This window comes from Indicator indicator, chromosome 7, assembly GCF_027791375.1.
Source record: "Indicator indicator isolate 239-I01 chromosome 7, UM_Iind_1.1, whole genome shotgun sequence".
Lineage (NCBI taxonomy): Eukaryota > Metazoa > Chordata > Aves > Piciformes > Indicatoridae > Indicator > Indicator indicator.
Genome location: NC_072016.1, coordinates 34,485,337 through 34,507,383, shown reverse-complemented (window position 1 = coordinate 34,507,383; position 22,047 = coordinate 34,485,337). Strand labels below are relative to the sequence as shown.

The 22,047-nt window shown below is 45.8% G+C and overlaps 1 protein-coding gene across 1 annotated transcript; it reads right to left on the bottom strand.

The window, feature by feature from the left end:
* Nucleotides 1-1,274: 1,274 nt before the first annotated feature.
* GLRX3 (glutaredoxin 3) lies at nucleotides 1,275-18,905 on the bottom strand. Its single transcript, XM_054382343.1, has 11 exons — nucleotides 18,835-18,905; nucleotides 16,041-16,149; nucleotides 14,313-14,387; nucleotides 12,857-13,058; nucleotides 10,262-10,434; nucleotides 10,114-10,175; nucleotides 9,285-9,342; nucleotides 6,962-7,014; nucleotides 4,977-5,016; nucleotides 4,804-4,896; nucleotides 1,275-1,558 (listed from the first exon to the last, which is right to left on the bottom strand). The coding sequence occupies exons 1-11, from the start codon at nucleotides 18,903-18,905 to the stop codon at nucleotides 1,508-1,510; spliced, it is 987 nt and encodes a 328-aa protein (XP_054238318.1). The 3' UTR covers nucleotides 1,275-1,507.
* Nucleotides 18,906-22,047: the final 3,142 nt, after the last annotated feature.

Sequence of the window (22,047 nt, the reverse complement as noted above, 5' to 3'; positions counted from 1 at the left end):
GCATTCTGGTATTCTATAAAATAATCCAAATATTGGGAGAGATGAAATTTACACCAAGTGGCAACAGTGCCAGGAATTGAGGTTTTGCCCCTTTTATTCATGACCTTCACATCTCTGGCCTTCCACAACCATTCAGACTGGATATTAGGAATAAATTCTTTGGAGCGAGGGTGGTGAGACACTGGAACAGGTTGCCCAGGGACGTTGTAGATGTCCCCTCTCCAGAGGTGTTCAAGGTGAGGTTGGATGAGGCCTTGAGCAACTTGGTCTAGTGAGAGGTGTCCCTGCCCATGACACAGGGGTTGGAACTGGATGATCTTTAAAGGTCCCTTCCCACCCAAACCATTCTGTGATTCTGTGACCATGTGTGCAGGTGGAAAGCTGATGCAGGAACCAGCAGCATGCAGGCTGGTTGCAGTTACCAATCACACAACTTCCACAGCACACCCTATATCTCCCTGAGCTAATCTGGAATCCTAGAATGGTTTGGGTTGGAAGGGACCTTAAAGATCATCTAGTTCCAACCCCCTTGCCATGGGTCTTATCTTCACCTCATCCCAAGTGCTAATCAGCTCCACACTGCCTCTTTTATTCTCCTCTCTCTAGCAGCAGCCTGTGCTGGAGGCAGAGGGATCAGATGTTCTTTCAGAAGGACAGACTTACCCCTGTGAGGCAGCAGCTTCTTGAATTAAGGTTTTGACCACAGGCTGGAATTGTTTCCAAGCATGCTTTATGTAGTTGGTGTTTTCCCAGCTCTTCCTGGTTGACCTGTGCTGGTGCAATGTCCCCTCTGCCACCACAGAGCAGCAGCCTCCACTCACCCATGTTCCCTTCACTACCAGCTTGGAGCCAGCAGCTCTGCAGCTCCTCAGACAAAACCCCAACCAAAACCAGACAGCTACAGAACAGCAAAGCGCACATGCAGCCCCAGTAGAGACTCCCAGATCATGGAGCTGCAGGAGTGTCCCCAACACCTCACAGCAACACAAGCCCTGTGAAGAAAGACACCACTTTTGAAAGCATTTTACCAGCACCAGCATTGAAATTCAGATGTGAAGCCCCATTCACACTGCCACAACTGCTGGAGGCTGGTGTTCTGATTGCCACATCAAACACCTTCATCTGGAAGTGTGGTGTGGGCATTCCACAAGCACCCTGAACCCAGCCAGTGGCAGAATGAGTTAAAAGGTTCCTCAAACCACTTCTGTGGAAGAAACCAGACTTTGGAAAGCAGCACTTTCAGAAACATCATTTTAACTCAGAGAGTTCTTGAGCATTATATTTTAATTTAATTTGATGACCTTGACATGTTTGTCTCTTCAGTGGAAACACATTTTCATAGGTAGCATGGTCTTGTGAGACACATTGGACACAAGCTGGCTTAGTTGACTCTTGTTGGGCTCCACGGCACTAACCCCAACCTTTCACAGTGAAATACTGCTCCAATATCACCTAGAAATGAATAAATTGTTCCAAGTATTTTGGTTCCCCTTGCTGTCCTCCTCTGTTAATTTTCTCCCTTCAGAACAGGCAGCAGTTCACCACTTTCCTTTAGTTCCTGTGAAGAAACACAGTGATTATTCCCCAACCAAACTTAGCAGTGATGGTAACAATATTTCAAGGAGGACAGATTAAGGATGAGGAAATGATTCCTTGGCTATTGAGGGCTGCACTATGAAAAGACCCACTAGAGGTCCTCCTTGACCAAGACATTGAAGTTCACAAAGTGATTCAATTCTATTTTGTGTCTGTTTAGTAAAATGAGAAATTTCTTCAGTGCAAATCTTTCCACCTTCCTGTACCTGGGAAGGAACAGCCCCCTGCACCAGTACAGGTGACAGGTGACCTGCTGGAAAGCAGCTCTGTGGAGAAAGACCTGGGAATGATGGTAAGACAAGTTCACCAGAAGCCAGCAGCATGTCCTTGTGGCTGAGAAGGCCAAAAGTCTCCTGCTGTGCACCAAAAAGTTTGGCCAGCAGGTCAAGGGAAGTCCTCCTCCTCTACTCTGCCCTACTGAGACCATAGCTGGAGTATTGGGTCCAATTCTGGGCTCCCTAGTTCAAGAAACAGTAGCCCAGTGGAAGCTCTAAAGATGCTGAGGGGACTGGAGCATCTCTGTGAGGAGGAAAGGCTGAGAGACCTGGGGCTGTTTGAGCCTGGAAAAGAGTAGCATGAGAAAGGGTCTCCTTGATGCTCAGCAAGAACTGAAGGACCTGTGTGGGGCAAGACTCTTGTCAATGGTGTCCAGGACAGCATGAGGGATAGCTGGCACAAACTAGAACTCAGGAGGTTCTACCTGACCAGGAGGAGAAACTTCTTTGGTGGTAGGGTGCTGGAGCCCTGCAGGGAGCAGGCTGCCCAGAGAGGTTGTGGAGTCTCCTTTTCTGGAGAGATTCCAACCCCACCTGGCCATTGTGATCCTGGGCAAGCTGCTGTGGGTGCCCTGCTTTAGCAGGGGGGTTGGACTGGATAATCTCTAGAAGTCCTTTCCAACCCCCACCATGCTGGGACTCAGAGATTTGCCTCTTTTAACTGGGACATAGAAGTGACTGCAGGAGTGGTGGTTTCTGTCCTCCAGGACAGAGTCTTTGTTTTCTAATCCAGAGCCACCTGTTCTGTTAGATCCTTGATCCTGACCCGTCAACCAGTCTCCCCATCCTTTGTTTTGCTGTTAACTTACTAAACACCCAGACAACACCAGGAAATAGGCACCACCAGAGCATCTTTTAAAGCTATCTTATCACATGTCAGGAGAAACAACTGTCTCAAGTTTATTACACACTATGCTGTGGACAGAAATGTATTTCAAAGCAGTGACAACATTCATAGAATCATAGTATTGTTTAGGCTGGGGAAAACCTTTAAGATCATCAAGTCCAACCATCTACCCACAGAATCAGTGTGAACTGAAGACACTCCAACAATGCAAGCATTTAAATACCAGCATCTCCACAATGCCCAAGACCACATTTCCTGATCACTGAGACAACCCCCACGCTCGTTAAATAAATCAAATTCCTGTGTAGAATTTAAGTATTTTTAGAACTAAATGAGATTTATTGATTGTAGCTTCCCTGGAGTCATGGTGTCAGAGGAATTGGCTATAAACCTTTGAGACAAGAATGGGCTCAGGAGGATTTGGGGTTTAGAACATTGTGCCTGCTCTGTTACAGAAATCAAAAGCCATGGTAAGAGATGCAAGAGCTGTTGTTGTGGCTTCAGGGTCTACTCAAACAACTACAATAAACCTTTACTTCCTTCCAGGAACGAGGCTGTTTGCTGGGAAAAGAAGTGTCTCATCCACCTTATTTGAAGAAAAAGCAATGTCAGAAGCAAAACTAGGAAGAGAAGCCTGTAAAAATGCAGCCAGAGGGTAAAAATGGGCTGTATAGAAACAGTTACTGAATGATGACCAGAAAAGATATTTCACTGCTAAACCTGGGCACGTGAGAACTTTAGGGGTTGAGGGCTCCTTTCAACTGCCTGTCAAGATGACAGAAACATGGAAGTTCCACAGAGAGGACAGCAACATAGAATAAAAGCAATCATCAATTTCTGCTAGTTGGAGAAGACCTCTAAGATCATGGGAATCCAACCATTCTCTAACAAGTCTGATGCTAAACCATGCCCCTTAGTACCACATCTGTCCCTCTTTTCAACATCTCCAGGGATGGGGATTATACCATCTCCCTAGGCAGCCTGTTTCAGTCTTTAATAACTGTTTCAAGTCAAGAAGTTTCTTGCAATACCCAACCTACACCTCCCTTGGTGCAACCTGAGGTCATTTCCTCTTGTCACTAAGGATAAGAGACCAACATCCACCTCATTCCAACTTCCTTTCAGGGAGTTGTAGAGAGCCAGAAGTCTCCCCTCAGCCTCCTCTTCTCCAGGCTGAACAACCCCAGGGGTCCCTCAGCTGCTCCTCACCAGATCTATTCTCCTGACCCTTCACCAGCTTTGTTGCCCTTCTCTGGTCACACTCCAGCACCTCAGTGTCCTCTCTGGAATGAGGGGCCCAAACTGAACCCAGGATTCAAGGCATGGCCTCACCAGTGGCCATGTACAGGGGTGCAACCCCTGCCCTTGTCCTGCTGGCCACACTATTTCTGACAGGCCAGGATGCTGGTGGCCTTCTCAGCCACCTGGGCACACACTGCCTCATCTTCAGACACTATCAACCAGCACCTCCAGGTCTTTTTCCACCAGGCAGTTTCCAGCCACTCTGCCCCAAGCCTGGAGCATTGTTGTGACCCTGCACTTGGCCTTGTTGAACCTCATCCCACTGGGCTCAGCCCATCCTGGTGCCTCTACAGATCCTCCTACCCTCCAGCAGACCAACACTCCCTCCCAGCTTACTGTCATCTGCACTCACTGAGGCTGCCTTGATCCCCTTGTCCATATCACTGATAAAGATATTAGAGATCTGGCCCCAGTACTAAGCCCTGGGGAACACCACTAGTGACATCAGAAGAAGTCACAGTAAAACCAACCAAGTCATTAGGAAGTATTTCTTCACTGAAAGAAGTCAGGCTTTGGAACAGGCTGCCTAGGGATGTGCTGGATTCACCACCCCTGGAGGGCTTTCAAAGCCATGGAGATGTGGTGCTGAGGGACATGGTTTAGTGTCCATGGTGGTGTTGGGCTGACAGTTGGACTTGATGATCTTAAGAGATCTTTTCCAACTGTAATGGTTCTATGGTTCTAAGGTCACTACTCAAGAATTTCTGTGTTATGGGTAAAAAAAAATCTCAGTTTAACCAAATGGTCACTATATACCTCAAAAAAAGACTCTCCCAGTCTTACCTTCACAATATCCAGCCCTCCAACGAGTTCACCTTTCACGTACAGCTGAGGATACGTTGGCCAGTTTGAGAAGGTCTTTAATCCTTGCCTCACCTAGGAAAAACAAACTTCAATGTCAGCTTCCAGCTTGAGTAAAAGCAAAGATGAAATCAATGATTGAGGAGCTTCATTACCTCTTCATCTTCCAGTATGTCAAACGTCTCATAATCAACACTAGAAAAGAAAACAAAATGTCATCATATGCTGAGGAGTTGGGGAATGTAAAGCCCTAAAAAAAAAAAAAAAAAAAAAACGGAATCATCAAATAGTTTTGGTTGGAAAATGGGTACTTCTGCAAGCTGGCTGCCAAATCACTCAGAATTAACAGGTAATGGGAGTTAAAAAGTCAACACCTAATGTCAGCCAAGTCAATATCTGTTGTCAAAAAGTGACTTAATAACTAATGTAAAAAAAAAAACACCAAAGTCTAGTTGCAAGGGAAAAATCTTTATAAACACACAGATGACAGCATAACACACTATGAAATTAAGCTGTGTAGCTCAGGTTTTAACTGGCCAAAATGTTTTTGAAGTAATTCAGTATTAGCTTAAAAAAAATAAGGATGTACACACACATATTCTGAAAGTTTTTAATCACCCAGCTGCAGCTATTTCACCATCTTCATGTACTACTTGTGTAAAAACACAACAACTAAACGTCTCTGTGCTTTGCTGCTTAATTCTTACATGAGTTTTGGTGTGTAATTCATAGAATCATAGAGTATTTTGGGTTGAAAGAGACCTTTAAAGATCATCCACTCCAACCCCCCTGCAGTCAGCAGGGACATCTGCAATCTGGTTGCTCAGAGACCCAAACAACCTAACCTGCAATGGTTCCAGGGATGGGACATCTCCCTCCTCTCAGGGCAACCTCTGGGTCAGGCTATCACTACCCTCCAACACTTTTTCCTTTTCTCCAATCTGAATTTCCCTCAGAGTTCAAACCATCAGCCCTTGTCCTTTTCACAACAGGCCCTGCTCAAAAGTCTGCCCTCAGCTTTCTGACTGGCCCTTTTAGGTACTGAAAAGCCACCAGAAGGTCTCCCTGGAGCCTTCCCTTCTCCAGACTGAAGAACCCCAACTCTCTCAGCATGTCCTCACAGCAGAGGGCTTCTAGCTCTAAGCTCACACAAGCCCTGTGTCCTAAGAGCTGTCACTCTTCAACAGCCAGCAGGTTAAGTAGATTCCTGCAGGAGGACCAGAGCCAGCCACAAAGAATGATGATTTGAGTCCCTGATACTTGTCTCCAAGCTGGCTATTGATGTATTACCTCAAAAGCCCATTCTAACATCAGGTGATCAAGACAACTGCTTAACCTCTACCCAGCAGTACAACCAGAACAAGAGTTTAATTCAAAGGAAGATGATAGGAATCTCCCTCAGTACAAGAATCCCTTTGAAGAGGAAGACTGAGGCTAGATAACATAAGAGGCTCCAATGTTAAGGAATGAGATCGAGAGGGACCTCTCCAAGACAAGCTGCTTATCAGGATCAGGATTTCTTTCATGCCAACACTCACAGCAAAGAAAGAAAAGCTGCAAGGTTGGAATCAACTCCTCAGTCAGAGCAAGACAATCACTCTGCAGCAATGCTAAAGCAGTGTAACAGCTGACACATCACCTTTGACTTGGTGTCAAATGAGTGTAGGAGCCATTTACTCTTAAAGATACTTTAAAATACTCTTTAGAAAATTATGTGTGGGGAAGCCTTCCATTAATATTTTCCAAACTCTCCATTTATATAATAGAGACAGGAAGCTGGAACAGACTGCTCAGGGGGGTTGTGGATTTTAGAATCATCATAAGAATGGCTTAGGTTGGAAGGGACCTCAGAGATCATCTACTACAACCCACCTGCCATGGGCAGGGATGCCTCTCAACTAGATTTGGTTGTTCGAGGCCTCATCCAGCCTAGCTTTGAACACCTCCAGGGAGGAAGGATCCACACCCTCCCTGGGCAACCTGTTCCAGAACCCCACCACCCTCATACTGAAGAATGAGAGGGCTAGGACTAGATGACTTTTAAGGTTCCTTCCAACCCAAGCCATTCTATGAATCTATGAAAACTTGTTTTTTCAAGCAGAACTGGCTTCCCAAATGCACTCAAACCCCACTTACATACCCAGTGTTATTCAGGATCTCTAGAATTTGCTTGCTGAATCCACACTTTGCCATCTAGAATGCAAAAGAGATGTTTGTTAATATCTGCTATATTTAATACACAAAATCCCAAAGTTCTTGAGCTACGCTGAAGTTATTACCAAGTTACTGCTAGTGATGACCTTACTGGCTGAGTAAATCTGCTAAGAATCCCTTTTTTCAGTTTTCTTTATACTTTCTGAGCTTTGAACAATACTGACTGTCTCAGTCAGTATGTGCTCTGCTAAAATAAATGAGAACATTGAGAGTATTAAACACTTCCCTCAGTTGTGGTGTGAGATGATTGAGCAATCTGAGCAGGCCTTGAGCAGCATGTTCTAGGTGTCCCTGCCAATGCCAAGATACTGAATTTGAGATCACCCAGACACTGATTTAACCCAGACTATTCCTTCTTCTTGTTGATTTCACTCACACTCAAAACATGTTAAACAACTTGCCCAAACTCTTGCTTTCTGTAGGCAAGACAGGTTTGAAAGCAGCTATAACTAAGTTGAGAAGACCTCAGCTGGTTGACACTATTTCAGTGAGGCAGCATAACCCACAGTGACAATGTAAGAGCTTCCTAAACAGCCTGTAACACCTTAAAATGATTTGATTTTAATGAAGAGAGAAAGCTTAGGCAACAGATGAGACAATGCGATGGAAAGATGAGTAATATGAAGAGCTCAGTTCACATTTAGGCCAAACCACCCCAGTAAGATGTCTCAGCTGGGTGCCATTCAAGTCATTTGGACAGGAAGAACTGGAGCTCCTTGCTGTGTAAAAGGGAATCATTGACCCCCTGCTGACTTTGAGTACATACCACAAAGAGTCATCTTTGTTTTCCAGTAATTTCTTGTTATTTTAATCCTGAGGACTAGCACTTGTCTGTCTTCAGTCACAGTTTTAGTGAGCAAGATCACTTAAGTGCAGCTCAAAGACAGCAGACAAGGACCATTCCATGCACTGAAGAAAGAGTGAATCATTTAGAGAACCACTGAATTGGTTTGATTGGAAGAGACCATTCAGATCAAGTCCAACCATTAAACTAACACTGCAAAGTTGCTTGCTAACCTATGTCTCTCAGAACCACAACTACACAGCTTTGAAACCCCTCCAGGGATGGGGACTCCACCACTGTCCTGGGCAGCCTAGGCCAGGCCTTGACAACCCTCTCCCACAAAGAAATTGTTCCTTATGTCCATCCTAAACCTCCCCTGAGGGCAACTGGAGGCCATTTCTTCCTGTCTTGTCACTTGTTCCTTTGCTGAAGAGGCCAACCCCCACCTGGCTCCAACCTCTTTTGAGGGAGTTGTAGAGAGCCAGAAGGTCTCCCCTCAGCCTCCTTTTGTCCAGGCTTAACAATCCCAGGTCGCCCAGCTGCTCCTCACCAGACCTTTCTCCAGAACACCTCACCAGCCTCACTGCCCTTCTCTGGACCTGCTCCAGTCCCTTCTCGGAAAGAGGGGTCCAAAACAGAACCCAATACTCAAGGTGTGGCCTCGTTCTGCCCTGGTCCTGCTGACCACTCTACTGCTGATCCAAGTCAGGATGCGGGTGGCCTTCTTGACCACCTGGACACACACTGGATTATCTTCAGTTGCTGCTGATCAACACCCCTTCCTCCTTTTCCAACAGGCAGTTTCCAGCCACTCTACCCCAAGCCTTGGGTTGCGACCCAAATGCAGAACCCAGAACCTTGCTTTGTTGAACCTCATCCCACTGGCCTCAGTCCATCAATCCAGCCTGGCCAGAGATCCCTCTGAGGAGCCTCTCTATCCTCCAGGACATCAACTCTCCTGCCCAATGGCATGTGGAAATTGACTTTAGTCTTAAAACCATCTAGTAACTTTAAGTAGAGTTGTGAAAGCATAATAAAGTCAGAGAAATCTAGAAGGTGAGCAGAGGGAAGTTTGAAGAGAAATTATGCTGAGATAAACTTTGGGCGATGCCCAAATAGGCTAAGATCAGAAGCAGACACTCAGCATCAGATGAAAATCCATTATCTGCAAAGATAATTAACAACTAAGACCAAAAGGATGTGCACAGATCTTCCAGTCATTCCTGAATCATGGATCAACTGATAGACATCACTTGTAGGGCAGCAAATTCCCTGGTTCTACAGTAAAACAGCATTTTAGCAATGTTTATCTATCAGAACAGGATCTGTTCTTCCACAGCTTGTAGAAACACCAAACAAGCAGCCAAAAACCTGTCAATTTCCACTTAAGAAAGAAAACAAACAAAAAGTCATTCTCACTATTTAAAAAACAGTCTAAATGTAACATTCTGCAACTTTCTCTCACCTGTTTGCTTCCCTTCATGAAAAGCATCACAGGAGCTTTGTTGATCAAGTTTTTAAGTCTACATGAAAAAGACAAGACAGAACAGCTTCGTTATTACCCCAAACTTTGTTTCAACAGGAAAACCAAATGCACAAGGAGAAGGTACACCAGAACAGAACAGGGGTTAGCCTGCTGGAAAGCAGCTCTGCAGAGAAAGACCTAGGAGTGCTGGTAGACAACAAGTTGCCCACGAGCCAGCAGTGCACCTCCATGGCCAAGAAGGCAAATGGCATCCTGAGGTGCATGAAGAGTGCAGCCAGTAGGCCAAGGGAGGTTCTCCTCCACCTCTGGGCTCCCCAGTTCAAGAGATACAGGGAACTACTGGAGACAGTTCCAGCAGAGGCTCCAAAGATGCTGAGGGGCCTGGAACATCTCTGTGAGGAGGAAAGGCTAAGAGACCTGGGGCTGTTGAGCCTGGAGAAGAGCAGCCCCAGAGGGAATCTGATCAATGCTCAGCAAGAGCTGGTGGGTAGGGGGCATTGAAGGTTGGACTCATGTGTCCAGACTCCCGTTTTCTTGAACTGGGGGGCCCAGAACTGATCCAATACTCTATATGTAGCCTCCCTAGGACAGAGTAAAGGGGAAAGAGAACTTCCTTTGACCTGGTGGCCACAGCCTAGGATAAATGTCAATGCCTTTACAATATCAAGTCTGCCTATATGCTATCCAGCTGGTGTGGGTACCCAAGCCAAAGAAGAGGAATTTATCCAGGGAGTCCCACCCATATAAACAGACATACAGCAAAACTCAAAACCAAGCACCCATAATACAGTGACAGAATACATCACACCTGTCCTCCAACTTCTGTGCCTTAGGACAGATTGTGTCCAGTTCTCCAGATGCCTCAAGTTCCTAGGGAGATTGAGCAGACAGACATTAAAGGGAAGAAAACCACCCTTCTGCCAAACAACAAGATGAAGAATTTCACCATTTCTAACCTTGACAATATCAAGTCCACCTATGAGCTCTCCAGCTACGTACAGCTGTGGGTAGGTTGGCCAATTTGAGTATGTTTTCAGCCCCTGACGAACTTCTTCATCAGAAAAAATATCAAAACTGCTAAAAGAAACACTATGTTTGTTCAGAATCTCCACCATCTGCCTGCTGAAACCTGTGAACACAAAGAGAAGAATTCCATGTCATTTTGAACAATGCCTTCCCATGGCTCTACTAATCCTCATTCACCTTAAAACTTATTAATTCTTCTAGATAATGAGCTCCAAACAGCTCTGGTGTTCCTTACTACTTTTGAGCAGATCAATACTCCTGCCCACTGTGGTGTCATCTGCAAACTTTGTGAAGGACCACTCAATCCCCTCATCAAGATATTGATACAGAATCATAGAATTGTTCCAGTTGGAAGAGACCTCTAAGATCGAGCCCAACCATCAACCCAACACCACCATGGCTATTAACCATTCTCAAAGCACCATGGCCATGTTTCCTGAACACCTCCAGGGATGGTGACTCCACCACCTTCCTGGGCAACCTATTCCAATAGGATGATGATATTATGTGGTTATTATCTTGCCCAACTTGTTCTGGTTTGGATTCAAACTCCCTTATAATCTCATCAAATGGTGTGCAGAGAAATGACAACCTCTATCCAAATCATAGAATCTTTTGTGTTCAAAGACACCTTTCAGATCATCAAGTCCAACCATTAACCCAGCACTGCCAGAACATCACTAAACCATGGCCCTCAGCACCACATCTACACAGCTTTGAAACCTCTCCAGGGGTGAGGAACACCAAAATATTAAAAAAGAGAGACAAAGGCTTTAATAAAGGAATAAAAGAAAATAAATAAGCTTCAAATGGGTAGAAGAACCTAAGTTCTAAGGAAAAATAACCTTTTGACTTCAGCTTGCAAGCCCACCTATTAGTTTTTGAAATAGGGATTTGTTTATTTTTTTGCTGCAATTCTGATCTACAATTTATGGAGGTAGGAAATAGCATTTGTATGTATGGCATCTAAGTTGCTTTTCTTTCCAGAGCTGTAGTGTTAAGTTCATGTACAGCCTGAAGTCAAACAGAGATTCTGAAATCCTTCAGACATCTGGGAGTTCATTAGTAAACAGCTACAGGCTGATTGCTGATGGTGATTCCATATTAACTCACTTCTACTAGAAGGAGTTAGTGGGGGGGTGGAGAGAAAAACCCCAGCTTTATTTTAGCTGTAGGCAATGACATGCAAAGGAGAAAGATTGATTCGTGGGGTTTGGTTCTGAAGGGTTATGGCAGTAGGCTGGAAGTGTTCTGTTTAGGGATGAAGTGGCAGAAAAGCTTTGATTTTGTAACAAAAGATTTAGGCTGAGTTTCTGAGGAAATGCCATATGAGCATGACAAGGAATAAATAAACTGTCAACAGAAGGGTTTCAGTGGTTATGTAGATAGTCATAAATGCCACTGCAGATTCTACACCAATAAAAAATACTCCTAATGAACTGCAGTGTGCCCTAGGGGCCAAGAAGCAGCCAGGTGCCCACCAGCAACCTTGCTTGGATCAGCAATGGTGTGGCCAGCAGGACCAGGACAAGGATTGTCCCTCTGTTACTGGGCACTGGTGAGGCCACAGCGTGAATCCTGGGTTCTGTTTTGGGCCCCTCGCTCCAAGAATGACATTGAGGTGCTGAAGCAGATCCAGAGAAGGACAACAAAGCTTGGGAAAGGTCTGGAGAACAGGTCTGGTGAGGAGCAGCTGAGGAAAGTGGGGTGGTTCAGCCTAGAGAAAAGGAGGCTGAGCGGAGACCTTCTGGCTCTCTACAACACCCTGCAAGGAGGCTGGAGCCAGGTGAAGGTTAGTCTCTTCTCTCAATGAACAAGTGACAGGACAAGAAGAAATGACCTCAGGAGAAGTTTAAGTTGGGTATCAGAAGAAACTTCTTGACTGAAAGGGTTCTCAAAGACTGGAAGAGGCTCCTCAGGCAGGTGGTTGAATCCCCATCCCTGGAAGAGTTTCAAAAATCACAGAGATGTGGTGATGAGGGACATGGTTTAGCACCAGACATGGCAGAGTTAGAGAATGGTTGGATTCAGTCTTGGAAGTCTTTTCCAACCAGAATGATTCTGTGACTCCTGCAAACAACTTTTACCACAGTCCACACTTATCCATACATAGCATCCAGATATAATTGGTAGTAATCATACAGCTGAGGGGACAAACCTTACTCTGTACCATGGTTCACACAACCCTCTGGAGGAAGAAATTGTTCCTCATGCCCAACTAAATCTTCCCTGGTGCAACTTGAGGCCATTTTCTCCTGTCCTGTCACTTGTTCCTTGGGAGAAGAAACCAAGCCTCACCTGGCTCCAACCTCCTTTAAGGAAGTTGGTAGAGAACAAGGAGGTCTTCCCTCAGCTTCCTCATCTCCAAGCTGAACAACCCCAGTTCCCTCAGCTGCTCCTCACCAGGCCTGTTGTCCAGACCCTTCACCAGCTTTGTTGCTCCTCTCTGGGCACACTCCAGCATCTCAGCGTCTTTCCTGGAGTGAGGGGATCAAAACTGAATGAGAACTTGAGGAACTCCTTACCACAGCGAGGTTCTTTTGGAGACCCTTTCATAAACAGCATGCATGGGGCAGCATTGATGAGTTTCTTCAGACGCACGTTGAGGTCTTCTTTAGCAGTCTCATTGGAGCCAACAGAGATGGAGCTGCTGGATGCATGGCGCTGCACTTTCTTGGTCAGCTCTGGGGCATGTGCACCATCTAATCTGTCAACTTTCTGAGAATTCTATGGGAACCAAAAGACAGGTTTGTGTTAAAGGATTAAACTCAGGCTTTGTACTGTAATAAAAATATAGTAGAGTCACCATATAAAGTATAGATTTTCAGATGCAGGCTGGATTAGGGTATTGATCTTTCAGAGAGCCTTTAGTTCCAAGGCTCACACCACTCACAGAATCACAGAATTTTTTCAGCTGGAAAAGCCCTCTAAGATCGAGTCCAACTGTCAACCCAAGAGTGGCTATTAAACCATGTCCCCAAGTGCCATGTCCACATGTTTCTTCAACACCTCCAGGAATAGTGATTCCACCACCTCCCTGTGCAGCCTGCTCCAGCGCCTGACCGCTCCTGCAGGAAACAAATTATTCATCACATCCAACCTAAAGCTCCCCTGGCCCAATTTCAGACCACTGCCTCTCGTTCTGTCACCTGATACTAGGGAGATGAGACCAAGCCCTACCTCACTCCAACCTCCTTTCAGGAAGTTCTAGAGAGCAAGGAGGTCTCCCCTCAGCCTCCTCTTCTACTGACTAAATAAACCCACGTCCTTCAGCCACTCCTCATAAGGCCAACAGAATATGACCAGCAGATGGAAGAAGGTTCTTCTCACACTCTACCCTAGTAAGGCCACACCTGGAGTACCACCCTGGTGCAATTACAGGCCATAAGCCTGTTGGCTGGCTGCTGCTAACACTACAAAATATATTAGTTTATTAAAAAGAAGGAAATATTAATTAAAAAATCAACATTATTTTCTTTATCACGGGCAAACATGACCCAGACTTCTCACTTCTGCTGAAAGACTATTTCCTTGGATTTTAGCCATGTTGTAGAACAAGGAAATATCACTGAAATGTTTTTGAGACACTGGATCATGTTGCCCAGGGAGGCTGTGGATGCCCCCTCCCTGAAGGTGTTCAAGGCCAGGTTGGATGGAACCTTGAATAACTTGGTCTAATGGAAGGTGTTCCTGCCCTTAGCAGGGGGGTCAGAACTAGATGATCTTTAAGGTCCCTTCCAACCCAAACCATTCTACAAATCTATGAATATGAGGTAGGGCAACTAAAATATGAACTATGTAAGAACCAGAGTAGTTAAGGAAGCTCTGAAATATCAGATTTAAACTGTAAGAAGCACTCCTATCTTTTTTGGGGTTCCACAGGATAGATTTAAAGCAGATACATAAGTGTTTCTCCAACTGAGGAAGTTCTTAAGGTATTAGTAGTAAACAAATATATATATTAAGTCCATTTTCTCTTACCTTAAAGAATAAAAACGTTGGGACAGAAGTAATTTCATATTTTTCAGATACTTCAGGCATAGCTTCAGCTTCCAGCTAAATAACAAAACAGAAAAAAAAAACCAGATTAAAATAATAAAAAAAAAAGGACACACAGAAAACAAACCCAAAAAAAATCCCAGAGATTATTTTCATAATCTTCTTTCAAGTTTGACTGCAGATGTCAATCCCCTCTAGAATGTCCTTCTGGGCTTTTTTTTCCCCCTCCCCCCCCCCCCATTTAAAAAGGATTTGAAACAGAAGTTTGGGATGCATTTGCATTTAAATGAGCCTCACTGGCTTGGCATCTCACCCACCCCAGCCTACACGGTGTTGAAACAGGTTCAGAGGTTTTTATTTTGTTGCACATTTCAAAAGATGCCCTGAGGCTGCGAATAAAAATTTTTTTTGGGTGCACTAGTGACCTAGTAAATTTTCAATCATATGCAGCTCCCACTATATTGAAATCCATAAATCACTGACCCCAGTTATGTCATGATTACAGTGCTTATTTTCTGCCCACAGCAATTCTTGCTGTTTGCTCTATTGACTAATTTCAAGGGGCAGTACATCATGAGTGACATTTGCAGCCTTCTGCAAATTATGAGGGGGAAAAAAAGGAGTGTTTCTTCAATAAACTATTGATGGGCTACTACATTTTAACTCCTGCAAGTATTGTGGGGCAAGCTTGGCCAGATTATTGCTTCTCATTTTATTCTGCATTCAAATGCTTACTTTGAAATTCTACAACAGAATAATTTGCTAAGAAAATACATCTTTTTATAAACTCCAGTGTGTGGTTTTCTGTCCATGGGCTAAAAACCTATTGAATGAGAGAATCACGGAATGGTTTGGGTTGGAAGGGACTTTAAAGATCATCTAGTTCCAACTCCCCTGCCATGGGAAGGGGCACCTTCCACCAGACCAGGCTGCTCAAGGCCCTGTTCCTTGAACACTTCCAGTGTGGGGGCATCCACAACTCCTCTGGACAAACAGATCTAGTACAAGGTGGTTTAAGACCAGCTCTGTAACTGCAAAGTTACGGGTTAAAAAAATGTGGCAACAGATCTAAGTGTTTCAAACAGAAACCTGCAATCCAGAGCACATAAGAAAAAGCTTTTCAACTTCTTAGTACAGAAAAAAGTGTGGCCAGCAGATTAAGAGAGGGGATTCTGCCCCTCTGCTCTGCTGAGACCCCATCTGTAGTGCTGGGGCCAGCTCTGCAGTCTTCAGCACAGACATGGATCCATTGAAGAGGGACAAGAGGAGGCCACAGGAGTGATGGGAGGACTAGAGACCCTGTGCTCAGGAACAGCTGAGTTGGGGTTGTTCAGCTGGGAGAAGAGAAAGCTCCAGGGAGACCTGCTGGTGGCCTTGCAGTTCTTTAAAGGACTGATAGGAAAGCTGAAGAGAGACTTTTGAGCAGGGCCTCTTGTGACAGGACAAGGAGTGATGGTTTGAACCAAAAGACAGAGATTCAGACTGGAGAGAAGGAAGAAATGTTTGACACTGAGGGTGGTGAGAGCCTGACCCAGACTGCCCATAGAGGTAGGAGATGCCCCATCCCTGGAACCATTGCAGATCAGGTTGGTAGGGGCTCTGAGCCACCTGCTTTACTTGCAGGTGTTCCCACTGAGTGCAGAGGGGTTGGACTAGATGAATTTTCAAGGTCCCTTCCAACCCAACCCATGCTGGGATTCTATGACTTACCTTCACAAATGAAACCTGGGTGTGTTCCTTTGCTAGTGCTGCCATAACCTCATTCATTTGAGCACACTGAGGAGCCCATGGTGCCCAGAAGTGCACAACTACAAGGGACCTATTTAAAAAGAGAAGAGTAATAGCATTTTTTACTAAATGAAGAAGTCTGAGTTGCTGTGCCAAAAAAATCCACAACAAAACAATAATCAACCAAACACAAACACATGAACTACCTCACCACCTACAACACCTCTCTGAAGAAAAAGTAAACCTGAGAACCTGCAAAGAGAAGGACTTCAAAGCTTTTTCAGAGAATACTCCAAACCCAACCGCAGCACTTTTAAGACAAGGAAGCACAAACGAAAATGTCATCCTGTAGTTTGCTAGTAAAGGACCATTCCTCATGAATGTCCTTGAATGTTTGACATAGATCACACTCAACATTTAGAGACTGGAAGTCACAGATGTGAATAGAAATCACATCAAATTGGTTCCATCAGGTGTTTCTCCTGAGCTTAAGCAAACAAACTTTGATGTGAACAGCTGCAAAGTTTATAGGGTGGTAAAATAATAAATAAATACATACATATATAAATAAATGAAGGAATGACAAAGCAAAGCTCTTCTGCAAGTGCCAGCCTTACAAATTTAGACCTGAGCTCAGGAAGATTTCTGTCACCTGCCATTCTTCAAACACTCTTGTACATGAGTCACCACCAACAACGATCCCAAATGAAAATCATCTCTAATTATAAACAAAGAGAAGGCTCCAGGGACACCTTCTGGGTGCCTTTCGGGACTTAAAGGGGATGAGAAAGCTGGGAACAGACTTTTGAGCAGGGCCTGATGGGGCAGGACAAAGGGTGATGGCTGAAACTCAAAAAGGGAGATTCAGCCTGGCTCAGGTTGCCCATAGAGGTGGGAGATGCCCCATCTCTGGAACCACAGCAGGTCAGGTTGTTGAGGGCCCTGAGCAACCAGCTCTAGCTGCAGATGTCCCTGCTGACTGCAGAGAGGTGGACTAGCTGACCTTGAAAGGTCCCTTCCAAACCAGGCTGTGATTCTACGATTCACAGCATCATTAAAGTTGGGAAAGGCCTCAGATCATCAAGTCCTACCTTCAATCCCAAGAGCTGTGAGGGTGCTCTGGACTGATTTCAATGCTCAGAATTGACACTAGCAATTAAACCCTGCTTAAGGCTGACTTACTCCTACTAACAGGATTAGATATGAACTCCTTGAAAAACCTGAGACACTCGTAGTGATACCTTTAATTAAGATTTTGGAGCAGTGGGGACAAGCTCTTCAGCTCTTCACATCAGACTGTAACCAAGGAGATTTTGCCACAAAGTAATGAGGTGAAAAGAATTGGGTGGGTTGGGAGAGGGGGAAAAGTCATTTATATGTATGAAAAGACCCAGTCGCAACAGACAGAACATTTTAACATGACAAAAGCAGCGGCAGCTCAGTATTTCAGATGACAGACCAAGCCCTGACAAAGAGTAAGAGTTTTGCTCCAAGATTGGTTTTCCATCACATCCTTCACTTGAAACACCACTAGAGACCTCTTCCAGTGTATCTCTTAACCTACACACTTCAATGACACCATTAAGACCTCAAACTGTTAAAAATGGATCAAGGATGGACAGTTTTAATCAAGTCTTACGATGAAACAGCTTCACAGATTCATAGAATCCTTTGAGTTAGAAAGGATTTTTAAAATCATCTAGTTCCAACGCCCCTGTCAGCAACAGGGACACCTTCACTAGACCAGGTTGCTCAAGGCCTTATCCAACCTGGCCATGAACACGTCCAAGGAAGAAGCATCCACAACCTCCCCAGGCAACCTGTTCCTGTGTCTCACTACCCTCACTGCAAAGAATTTCCTCCTACTATCTAGTCTTCTACTTAGATCTACCACACCTTTCACAAGGATAGTGAATTTGTTGAACTGCAACTGCAATATACAGTTAAAAATGTTCTTCACGAGGAACATACTGTAATTTGGACCAAGTGCTTGAAGGGGAGTTCACCACCAAATTCATTCAGAGAACAACTCCTCTTAAGGTTACAATTAGGCTACACTTGTGGCATCTTGACACCTAGAGGTGTTCAAGGCTGGATGAGGCCTTGAGCAACCTGATCTAGTTGAGGGTTTCCCTGCCCATGGCAGGGGAGTTAGAACTAGATGATCTCTAAGGTCCCTTTCAACTCTGTGAATCTAAGCACTTGAAAAATAGCAAGAGTGATTCAAAACATTAGGACAGTAAGAAAAACACTAGCAAAACGAAGCACAAAACGGGTTCCCATCCCGTACAGCAGGTCCTGATGCGGCTTTGGAGCTGCAGCAGGGCCAGCTGCAAGCTTCCAGCTTCAACACCACTCCGCCTGGACGCCTGAGCAGCCTTAGAGCCTGAAGAAACTGCTGCTTAAAAAAAAAAAAAAACAAAACAAACCATGCCGAGAAGCAAACCTGAAGCCTTTCTCCAGTCTTACATGGGTTTTTACTTCCCCACGAAGGTTTCATTCAGGCCTGAGGCAGAACGCGGCCTCGGCAGACACAAGCCTTTCACGGAGCTCGGCCCAAAGGCGCGAAGGGATCCCGGAGACACACCCGAGGGGAGACTGGGACAAATCCAACAGCACCTTCATCCCATCGAGCCCCGCCGGCGCCCTCCCGGGGAAGGCCGGATCAGGCCACCCCCAGCGCGGGGTATTCCCGGCGGCAGGCCCCGCTCCCTCAGCGCTCCACAGCCGCATCCCACCACCCTCGGACCCCATCCCCACCCGTGCCCGGCTCCACCTGTCCTTCTGCTGCAGCAGCTGCTGGAATTGCTCGGCGGACTCCGCCACCGCCACCTCGCCGGCCGCCATGGCCAGACCGCCCTTAAGAGAGGCTGCGGGGACGCGCGGAGCAGAGGCGCACGCGCCGCTGGGGCCGCGCAAGCGCAGAGCAGGGAAGCCGCTCGGCGGGGCGGGGCCTCCATGGTGGGAAGGGGCCTGCCCTGCAGCCGGCGGCTCCTGGGCGCTACGTTACCCAGCTGCGAGGGACTCGTTGTTCAGTTTTACCCCATCCGGATGATATTCGGCCCTCTGAAAGGAGGGTGGTCTGCAGGCTGTGGTTTCTGGGAGCTGCTTCCCAGCCGCTTTGCGGTATGCAGTCCCACTGCAGTTCATGAATATAAACCCGAATTTCGACACACATACAGTACTGGATGACTTTTATTAATGAGGCTGTTTTGCCTTATCCTTATCCCTGACCGTATCCCTATCCTAACCCCTATATTTAACCCTATCCCTCTCCTTGTCCGTACCCCTCTCATAGCCCAATCCTTAGTCCTACCTCTATCCTTAGCTTTATCCCTACCCTTACCCTATCTTCTACCCTTCTCCCTATTCATACTCCCATCCTCGTCCCTATTCCTATCCTTACCCTGTGCTTAGCTCTTTCCCTATCCTTAGCTCTATCCCTATCCTTGTCCCCATCAGTACACTTATCCTTGTCCTAATCCTTATTATAAAATCACAGAATCATTTTGGTTGGGAAAGACAGCCACGATCATCACGTCCAACCATTCTCTAACTCTGCCAAGTCTGGAGCTAAACCATGTCCCTCAGCACCACATTTCTGTGACTTTGAAACACCTCCAGAGATGGGGATTCAACCATCTTCCTGGAGAGCCTCTTCCAGTCTTTGAGAACCCTCGCAGAGAAGAAGTTTCTTCTAATGACCCACTTGAATCTCCCCTGGTGCAATTTGAGGGCATTTCCTCTTGTCCTATCACTTGTTCTCTTTTTTGCTCCAGACTGAATAACCCCAGTTCCCTCAGCTGCACCTCTCTAGACTTGTTCTCCAGATGCTTCACCAGCTCTGTTGCCCTTCTCTGGACTCACTCCAGCCCCTCAATGTCCTTCTTGCAGTGGGGGCACAAAACAGAACCCAGCACTCAAGGTGTGTCCTCACCAGTGCCCAGCACAGGGGCACAATCCTTGCCCTGATTCTGCTGGCCACACTATTGCTGATCAAAGCCAGAATGCTGGTGGCTTTAACCACCTCTGCACACTTCTGCTGGTTCATCTCCTTATCCTGCAGTTGTTTGTGGCTCTCTGTGGCCATAATCTGTTCATGGTAACATCAAAGAATCCCAGGATGGTGGGAGTTGGAAGGGACCTCTGGAGATCATCCAGTCCCACCCCCATGCTAAAGCAGTGGCACCCACAGTGGCTCATGCAGGATTACAATGTCCAAGTGGTTTTGGAATATCTCCAGAGAAGGAGACTTCACATCCTCTCTGGGCAGCCTGCTCCAGGGCTCTGTTGTCAGCTAAAAGCTAACTGCTGAATCATTTGTGAATGAGGAAAACAGCCCTGTATTTTCCATATCTTATTTTAAAGTAAAATTAAAGTGTTTAGCCAGTGCATTACCTAAGTATAGAGATAACTTTGATATTCATGAAGTCACTGTTCAGATGATTGCCAAACTAAAGCAGCAGCCTTTCAATATTAAAAGAGGCTGGGGAGAGACTTCTGAGCTGGGCCTGTTGGGACAGGACAATGGCTGATGGTTTAAACTCAAAGAGGGAGATTCAGACTGGAGGGAAGGGTGAGATTTTTTACACTGAGTGGTGAAACAGGACTCCTTCATATTTGCCAAGACAGGCTATTGAAAAGCTCCAGATATAACATCAACCTGAAATTAGATTTTCATTTCTCAAGCTCACTGTCCATAAATATGCAGCTGCTACACCTCATGCCACTGGAACCAGGATTACAACTGGTGCTGAGGAATCACTCTGTAAAGGAATACAACAGGATGAGAAGATTGAATGTTTTAGTTTATCTAATAATATTCATGTCTTTTTGATGTGGAAAGAACAAAAATCCCAAACAATTCCAAAATACTTTTGATCTCTGTGCTGCTACAAAGTTGGTCATAAAGCACCCTGAACAATATTTAATCTCCTTATAAATTTAACATGACATTGTGACACATTAAACATTGTCCTGGTGTGAGCTGGAGCAGAGCTGGCTCTGGTCAGGGCTGGGACTTCCCAGCTCAGACTCTGCTCAGGGAGCCACTTGATGAATTTCAGGGCAGGGCTGCACAGCCAAGAGATGCTTCTAGCAGGGAGAAGCTGATGGGGAGAGGTCCTGCCAAGGGCTGAGCTGCACAAAGGTTCTGCCTGAGACTTTCTCCTGGCCACACCAAGGACACTGCCACAGCTTGTGTCCCATCTTGGGCTGCAGTTGCAAGGAGGAGCAGCCAGGACAGGGAACCTTCAACTGCCCAACAAGGGATTGCAGCCCATGGATGGCATCTGCAGAAGGAAGCTGAGGGAGCACCAGGGCCAAGCTTCTTCTCCACTGGCTGCTGTCCCAGGAGGACTCTGTCCTTTCTGCCTTCCATCCCTGTGTTCCTGAATCCAGTTCCAGAATCCAGCTCCTGCATCCACTTCCCATCTGCTGCTGAGTCCAGTCTGGGACTTGCCCAGTGCCTGCCCCCAGCATCAGTGGTGCCAAAGGTGCTGTCATTGCCATCAGGGCTTGAGGTCCATATCAGTTTGTGTCTCTGTGTCTCTATTCCATGGCATTGTTCTTCTTTCTATCCCAGGTGGTGGAGTTTGTTTCCCACCCAATCAATCTCTCTCCCTTCTTTCTTCTGGGAAGGTAGAATGGTTCATGGAGAGCCTCTGTCACTCCTCCAGTGGCCAGACCAGCCCTGACCTGTGACACTCATCTACAATATTGTATACAAAATCTCAAAAAGCAAAACAGAAATTAATCCAACCGCAAATATTTATAACTCCAGTGAGTTACTGTCTTTTCACAAAGAATATTTCTGAGAAAAAAACCTAAAAATATAAATACTACTGAAAACAAAGAGAAAGTAAGATATAGGCTCCAGGGAGACCTCCTTGTGGCCTTCCAGTACTTAAAGGAGCCATTGGGAAAGCTGGGGACAGACTTTTGAGCAGGGCCTGTTGGGACAGCACAAGGGGTAATAGGCTAAATTCAG